Genomic DNA, 8,514 nt, shown 5'->3' with positions numbered 1-8,514 from the left:
AGAGGGGACAGCGTGATAAGACCCTGCTCCTGCGCTGTGGTTGCCTTTTCCTCTTGCCACGTAAGGGAGGTAGAGGGGACACGCTGTATAATTTGCCCTCCTCTGTGCTCCAGTACAGGGAGGGGAGCGGGACAGCGTGAATAAACCCTGCTCCTGCACGTAGGGAGGAGAGGGCGCATGCGTTGAATAAACCACTCCTGCATGGGAGAGGGGGCACGGACTAAGCTAATTGGAACGCATAGAGGGGCAGGGTGCGACAGGGCGCTCGGATAAAAGCACACTCGCTGCGCGACGTAGGGAGGAGGGGGGACAGCGCGTTGATATAAACCCAACTCTCTAGAGAGGGGCGACACGTGATCTCGAGTGGACGGAGTGGGGGACAGCGTGATAAACCCTGCGCAGAGGGAGGAGGAGGGGGACAGCGTTTGATTAAACCCTCTGCCAAGATAGGCCGGATCGAGAGGGGAACAGCGTTGTAAAACCCTCCTCTGCAGTTAGGGAGTGAGTAGGGGGACACGCAGTGATAAACCCTGCTCCTGCCCAGTAGGAGGAGAGGGCGGACAGCGTGATAAACCCTCCTCTGCAGTAGGAGAGAGAGGGGGACAGCGTGATAAACCCTCTGCAGTACGGGAAGGAGAGGGGGACAGCGTGATAAACCTCCTCTGCAGTAGGGAGGAGAGAGGGGACAGCGTGAGATAAACCCTTGCAGCTAGGGAGGAGTGGGGACAGCGTGATAAACCCCTCTGCAGTAGGAGGAGACGGGGACAGCCGTGATAAACCCTCGCTCTGCAGTAGGGAGAGAGTGGGGGACAGCCAGTGATAAACCCTCCTCTGCAGTCAGGAGGAGAGGGGGACAGCCGTGATAAACCCTCCTCTCTGCAGTAGGGAGGAGAGGGGGACAGCGTGATAAACCCTCCTCTGCAGTAGGCTGAGGAGAGGGGACAGCGTGATAAACCCTCTGCAGTAGTGAGGAGAGGGGACAGCGTGATAAAACCCCCTCTCATAAGGGAGAGGGGGACAGCGTGATAAACCCTCCTCTGCAGTAGGGAGGAGAGGGGGACAGCGGTGATAAACCCTGCTCTGCAGTAGGGAGGAGAGAGGGGACAGCGGGATAACTCCTCTTGCAGTAGGACGGAGGGGGACAGCGCGGATAAACCCTCCTCTGCAGTAGGAGAGGAGAGGGACAGCGTGAGTAAACCCTTCCTCTGCAGTAGGGGAGAGGGGGCGACAGCGTGATAAAACCCTCCTCTGCAGTAGGGAGAGAGAGGGCACAAGCGTGATAAACCCGCCTCTGCAGTAGGGAGGAGGGGGACACGTGATAAAACCCTCCCTCTGCAGTAGGGAGAGAGGGGACAGCGTGATAAACACCCTCCTCTGCAGTAGAGAGTTGGAGAGGGGGACAGCGTGATACAACCCTCCTCTGCAGTAGGAGGAGAGGAGGGGAACAGCGTGATAAACCTCTGCAGTAGAGGAGGGGGACAGCGTGATAAACCCTCCTCTGCAGTAGGGAGGGGGACAGCGTGATAAACCCTCCTTCGTCAGTAGAGGAGGCGGGACAGCGTGATAAACCTCCTCTGCAGTAGGGAGGAGAGGGGGACAGCGTGATAAACCCTCCTCTGCATTAGGGAGAGGAGGGACAGCGTGATAAACCCTTCCTTTGCAGTAGGGCAGGACAAGGGGGACAGCGAGATAAAACCCTCCTCTTGCAGTAGGGAGGAGAGGGGGACAGCGTGATAAAACCCTCTGCAGTAGGGAGGAGAGGGGGACGGCGTGATAAACACCTCCTCTGCAGGTAGGTGAGGAAGAGGGGCGACGGCGTGATAAAACCCTCCTCTGCAGTAGGGAGGATGAGCGGGGACGCGTGTTGATGAAAACCCTCCTCTGCAGTAGGGAGGGAGAGGGGACAGCGTGATAAAACCCCTCCTCTGGCAGGTAGGGGTAGAGGGGGCGTACAGGCAGCTAGAGTGGAAAACGCGCATCCTCGACCCGAATAGATTAAGAGAGAAGAGACCCTGCGCGCTCTTGATAAAGTAGGCGCAGCTGCTGCTAGCAGTATAGGGTGACGGGACGAGAGTAAGACACCAGCTAACCGCTCTGCGAGATTAGTGGAGAGACAGCCTCGGTGGCGACGAGCTAGTGGGAGGAGAGTAAGACCGGCTCGAGTGCCTAGTGAATGGAGAGACCGCTCGCATCGGTGCGACAGGTAGGGTAGAGATAGAGACGCCCGTCCTCACATGCGCTAGAGTAGAAAGAGCACGCGTACGTATGGCGAGGTGAAGCAGCGATGAAGTAGAGACCGCGTGGATGCAGGTGAAGTGAGAGAGACCCGTCAGGGGTGAGCTAGCAGTGAAGTGAGAGAGGAAGGCACCCAGCTCCCTTCGCAATATAAAGGAAGCGCACTGCGATGCGAGGAACTAAGGCGTGGAATGAGAGCAGGCCTCGATCGACGCAGTAGGAGGAGGGCGTGATAAACCCTCTGCATAGGGAGGAGGGGGAGCGGGTGCGGCCAGTGAGCCGAGCGAGGCGAGCGGGTGGCTGTCGAGGTGTGTGTTAAATCTACAGGACCATCAGCTCCTTTCTTCATCCGAGTTGAGGTCTTATTATGCAATCAACAGCGAGTTAGCTTAAAGCCATCAGTGCCACAAGTGCTCAGTGCAAGTAAGTGAAGGTTGTGAGAGAGTGTATGTGCCAAAACCACACGTGCTAGCGTCCATGTTCTATATAGATCAAGAAGAATCTTACCTTTTTCTGGCAACCATTATGTATATGTCCAATACAGGTTAGCGCTCGAGAGAAAGGACTCTCACTTCATCGCGATTGTACAATTGCATTTTACGAAACAGGTCCATATATATATTAATGCCCGGACAGTCCTGGTCGTTCACAAGCTTCCGTTAGCTGTGGCAGTAGAACAGAAGGCTAATCAACTTCACACTGTAGTGGCTTGAAAATACGATGACATTGCGGTAAAGTGTCCGAGATAATTAGTAGGGACAACTTTCACTGTTATGTCGTCAAAGATGAATAGCTAGCAATGCTAAAATGATGATGGGTGTCCCCTCAATAGCATAAATGAGAGTGGTGTCCTCTCAATGCTAAAATGAGATGGTGTCCCCTCAATGCTAAATGAGATGGTGTCATATGAAATGTGTGTCATATGAGATGTGTTGCCCTCCAATGCTAAAATGAGATGGTGTCATATGAAATGGTGTCATATGAGATGGTGTCCCCTCAATGCTAATATGAGATGGTGTCATATGAAATGGTGTCCCCTCAATCTTAGCTTAAGTTATACTGCATCCAAAGTCAATATGGCGACATCACAAAGATGACAAAAGGTCTCCTTATCTTCCTATTTTCTAAATGTCATCGTGTTTTCAAGCCACAGTACTGCACTTTAAACCAAATCTTCATCAGCGATTATTGACGATGCATTGAGAGTAGAATGCTCAGTGAGGGCATTAGTCTTAAAAACAACGTTCAAACCAATAGTGACCACCAATAGGGACCGTAGACGCCGCGTCCGGACCGTAGACGCCGCGTCCGGGACCGTAGACGCCGCGTCGGCCGTAGACCGGTCCGCCGGAGCGCGTCCGACGTACGCCGCGTCCGGGACCGTAGACGCCGCGTCCGGGACCGTAGACGCCGCGTCCGGGACCGTAGAAACAAAGATAACATTGGACCCTGTACACATCACACACAACTCCTCCACTCACCATATCTGTAGTTTGATCTTCTTTCCCTGGAGTTCAACAGTTTTGATCTTGAAGTCTATTCCTGGAATACACAAAGAAACACATTAATACAGATCTCCTTTAGAGTAGTGACCTCTACAGAAACACATTAATACAGGCCTCCTTTAGAGTAGTGACCTCTACAGAGAAACACATTAATACAGGCCTCCTTTAGAGTAGTGACCTCTACAGAGAAAACACATTAATACAGGCCTTCTTTAGAGTAGTGGACCTCTACAGAGGAAACACATTAATACAGGCCTCCTTTAGAGTAGTGACCTCTACAGAGAAAACACATTAATACAGGCCCTCCTTTAGAGTAGTGACCTCTACAGAGAAACACATTAATACAGGCCTCCTTTAGAGTAGTGACCTCTACAGAGAAACACATTAAAACAGGCCTTCTTTAGAGTAGTGACCTCTACAGAGGAAACACATTAATACAGGCCTCCTTTAGAGTAGTGACCTCTACAGAGAAACACATTAATACAGGCCTCCTTTAGAGTAGGGACCTCTACAGAGAACACATTAATACAGGCCTCCTTTAGAGTAGGGACCTCTACAGAGAAACACATTAATACAGGCCTCCTTTTAGAGTAGTGACCTCTACAGAGAACACATTAATACAGGCCTCCTTTAGAGTGTGACCTCTAACAGAGAAAACACATTAATACAGGCCTCCTTTAGAGTAGTGACCTCTACAGAGAAACACATTAATACAGGCCTCCTTTAGAGTCGTGACCTCTACAGAGAAACACATTAATACAGGCCTCCTTTAGAGTAGTGACCTCTACAGAGAAACACATTAATACAGGCCTCCTTTAGAGTAGTGACCTCTACAGAGAAACACATTAATACAGGCCTCCTTTAGAGTAGTGACCTCTACAGAGAAACACATTAATACAGGCCTCCTTTAGAGTAGTACCTCTACAGAGAAACACATTTTTAATACAGGCCTCCTTTAGAGTAGTGACCTCTACAGAGAAACACATTAATACAGGCCTCCTTTAGAGTAGTGACCTCTACAGAGAAACACATTAGACCAGCCATATGGCTGTCGGCTACACTAGTTCATTTAGCAGGCAAGATTTGCTCAGAATTCCAAGACATTATTTATAACATGAATACAACTGAAGAAATAGAAAGGATATTTTCGCCAAACGATTTGATGAAGTGTGCACGTGGCTATTCTGTGTTGAGCGGTTAACAAAGAAACAGGTCCTCCTATATGCTTCAAATACAATTACTGTATAGCCATGATACAAACATTGGGTTATATGTTTAGATTTTTAATACATTTTAAGGCTGCATCATACGACTAATGATGATTTTAAAAAAGTTGCATGAAAGGCATGAGCTCTGTTGTTTCTTGTGGAAGCTGCACACACTTCATCAGCCGCTCATTCACAAATTTAACAAGCACTTGATAACATTCTCGCCAGGCCTTGAATTTCTCGGCGGCAACCCCCTTGTACGGCCGTAGTGCCACCTAAAAAAAAAAGCCATGCCTTTTGCAGCCAAAGGGGCCTTTGTACCATCGGGCTGAATATAATAATAACAACATTGGGCTGAATATAATAATAATTATAATTCCCTTCTCCCGGATGCCGTGCTCCGAAGCACCGCTCACTCACATGGCTCTCATGTATTGCAATTCTTATTAGCCAATGCCCGTCACGTGATCCGTTCCTTCTCACAGACATCTCAGCTAAGAAGGGGGATACCTAGTCAGATGTACAACAATGCATTCAACTGAAATGTGTTTTCCGCATTTAACCCAACCCCTCTGAATCAGAGAAGTGCGGAGGGCTGCCTTAAGCGACATCCACGCCCGGGGAACAGAGGGTTAACTGCCTTTCTCAGGGGCAGAACAACAGATTTGTCTTGTCAGCTCTGGGATTCAATCCAGCAACCTTTCGGTTACTGGCCCAACGCTCCTACCTGCCGCCCAGAAATAAGCTACAAGTGAATACAGACGTCGGGGACGCAACTGCGCACATCCCTCATCGAATTCCGATGGGAACACTGAAGATGCTAGAACTGTCCACATTTACTTTGTCAGCCAACAAGATAAGTAGGCGTAGCGAACAGCAAATGCACTAGTCTGTCGATCTACTATCCCCCATAGTACAAAAGGTGACCCATTCCATTCTGTGGAATAAATAAATATTCCAAACATAGTCTGAGACAGTTAGGCGCTACATCGGTTGTAAAACGGATTAAAGTGCTTCATTTTAAGAAGTTATTTGGCCACTTTAGCTGTGATACAAACATTATATGGGCTAGGATACATGAGGTGTGTGACTGATTTGAAAAAGTTGCTCAAAAAAGGCACACGGGCATCATTCACAGGCTAATAGGCTAATATTGTCACCCATCATTTAACTTAATGTTGTCCTTACATATACTAAATAATGTGTGCAAAATTAGTTTTGATTTAGAATGGACCATTATCATGCAGTGGTCTCTTAGGAAAGAAAATACATGCATTTAAAAAGAAAATGGAGGACCCATTTCCCATGGTTCAATTTCAAGCCAGCCAGGTAGGCTATACTCCTGTTGTAAAGATAAGCAATGTGCTTAATATTAGGCAAGTTGAGAAATAAATCTGATGGGATCCTCTTTTTAATAGAGGCCATCAAAACGATTTAAAATCACACATTTTCTCACAGCCTATTGAAATGTTGCGCAACATGAGCAATCATGAAGTGTTTATCAGAATTTTGATTACATTTGCATTGATGTCAGAGGGACAGGTAACACGTTTTGGTAGGCAACTAAAGACCATCAACAATAGAGCTTGGAGAAGCCTAGTTACCGTGACAACATTTGACTGTGGTTATGACTCGTGACCGCGGGTGTGTCGGTAACACGGTCACTGTAACAGCCCTAGCCAGGCGCACCAGTTTGTGTTAAGAACTTTTCAAGCTCAACAGTTTCCCATGTGCATCTATAAGTCTTTGCTAGGTAAAGCCCCACCTTCTCAGCTCACTGGTCACCATAGCAACACCCACCCGTAGCACACGCTCCAGCAGGTATATTTCACTTGTCACCCCCAAAGCCAACACTTCCTTTGGCCGCCTTTCCTTCCAGTTCTCTGCTGCCAATGACTGGAATGAATTACAAAAATCTCTGAAGCTGGAGACTCGTATCTCCCTCTCTAACTTTAAGCATCAGCTGTCAGAGCAGCTTACCGATCACTGTACCTGTACACACCCAATCTGTAAATAGCCCACCCAACTACCTCATCCCCATATTATTACTCACCCTCTTGCTCTTTTGCACCTCAGTATCTCTACTTGCACATCATCATCTGCACATCTATCACTCCAGTATTAATGCTCAATTGTAATTACTTTCACCTCTATAGGGCCTGTTTATTGCCTTCCTTCCTACATTTGCACACATTGTACATAGATTTCTTCTATTTTGTGTTATTGACAATGTTTGTTTATCTGTAACTCTGTGTTGTTGTTGTTGTCGCACTGCTTTGCTTTATCTTGGCCAGGTCTCAGTTGTAAATGAGAACTTGTTCTCAACTAGTCTACCTGGTTAAATAAAGGCGTTCTCAACTAGCCTACCTGGTTAAATAAAGGGTTCTCAACTACCTACCTGGTTTAAATAAAGGTCTTCAACTAGCCTACCTGTTAAATAAGGTGTTCTCAACTGGCCCTACCTGGTTAAATAAAAGGTGTTCTCAACTGCCGCCTAACCTGGTTAAATAAAGGTGTTCTCAACTGGCCTACCTGGTTAAATAAAGGCTGTTCTCAGACTGATCTACCTGGTTAAATAAAGGTGTTCTCAACTAGTCTACCTGGTTAAATAAAGGTGTTCTCAACTAGTCTACCTGGTTAAATAAAGGTGTTCTCAACTAGTCCTACCTGGTTAAATAAAGGTGTTCTCAACTGTCTACCTGGTTAAATAAAGGTGTTCTCAACTAGTCTACCTGGTTAAAATAATGGTTGTCTCAACTGTCTACCTGGTTAAATAAGTGTTCTCAACTAGTCTACCTGGTTAAATAAAGGTGTTCTCAACTAGTCTACCTGGTTAAATAAAGGTGTTCTCAACTAGCTACCTGGTTAAATAAAGGTGTTCTCAACTAGTCTACCTGGTTAAATAAAAGGTGTTCTCAACTAGTCTACCTGGTTAATAAAGGTGTTCTCAACTAGTCTACCTGTTAAATAAAGGTGTTCTCAACTAGTCTACCTGGTTAAATAAAAATGTTCTCAACTAGCCTACCTGGTTAAATAAAGGTGAAATAACTAGTCTACCTGTTTAAATAAGATGTTCTCAACTAGCCTACCTGGTTAAATAATGATGTTCTCAACTGCCACTCTGGTTAAATAAAGGTATCTGGCCTACCTGGTTAAATAAAGGTTTCTCAACTAACCTACCTGGTTAAATAAAGGTGTTCTCAACTAGTCTACCTGGTTAAATAAAGGTGTTCTCAACTAGCCTACCTGGTTAAATAAAGGTCTTCTCAACTAGCCTACCTGGTTAAATAAAGGTTTCTCAACTAGCCTACCTGGTTAAATAAAGATGTTCTCAACTAGCCTACCTGTTAAAAGTGTTTCTCAACTAGCCTACCTGGTTAAATAAAGATGTTCTCAACTGGCCTACCTGGTTAAATAAAGCTAACTTGGCCTACCTGGTTAAATAAAGGTGTTCTCAACTAGCCTACCTGGTTAAATAAAGGTGTTCCCAACTAGCCTACCTGGTTAAATAAAGGTGTTCTTCAACTAGCTACCTGGTTAAATAAAGTGTCTTTCAACTAGCCTTA

The 8,514-nt window shown here is 46.7% G+C and overlaps 1 protein-coding gene across 1 annotated transcript in view; it reads right to left on the bottom strand.

Annotated features, from left to right (window-relative positions):
• The window catches only part of LOC112075118 (ras-related protein Rab-10), a 45,820-nt gene that overhangs the window by 14,613 nt on the left and 22,693 nt on the right, over window positions 1–8,514 (bottom strand). The window contains exon 2 of the mRNA XM_070440777.1: window positions 3,717–3,777. Coding sequence (XP_070296878.1) covers window positions 3,717–3,777 — 61 coding nt within the window. The remainder of the gene's footprint in view (window positions 1–3,716; window positions 3,778–8,514) is intronic.

The sequence above is a fragment of the Salvelinus sp. IW2-2015 genome, unplaced genomic scaffold (genome assembly GCF_002910315.2).
Source record: "Salvelinus sp. IW2-2015 unplaced genomic scaffold, ASM291031v2 Un_scaffold2991, whole genome shotgun sequence".
NCBI classification, from domain to species: domain Eukaryota; kingdom Metazoa; phylum Chordata; class Actinopteri; order Salmoniformes; family Salmonidae; genus Salvelinus; species Salvelinus sp. IW2-2015.
Note: the sequence above shows the minus strand (reverse complement) of the source record. Positions and strands in the feature narration are given on the sequence as shown.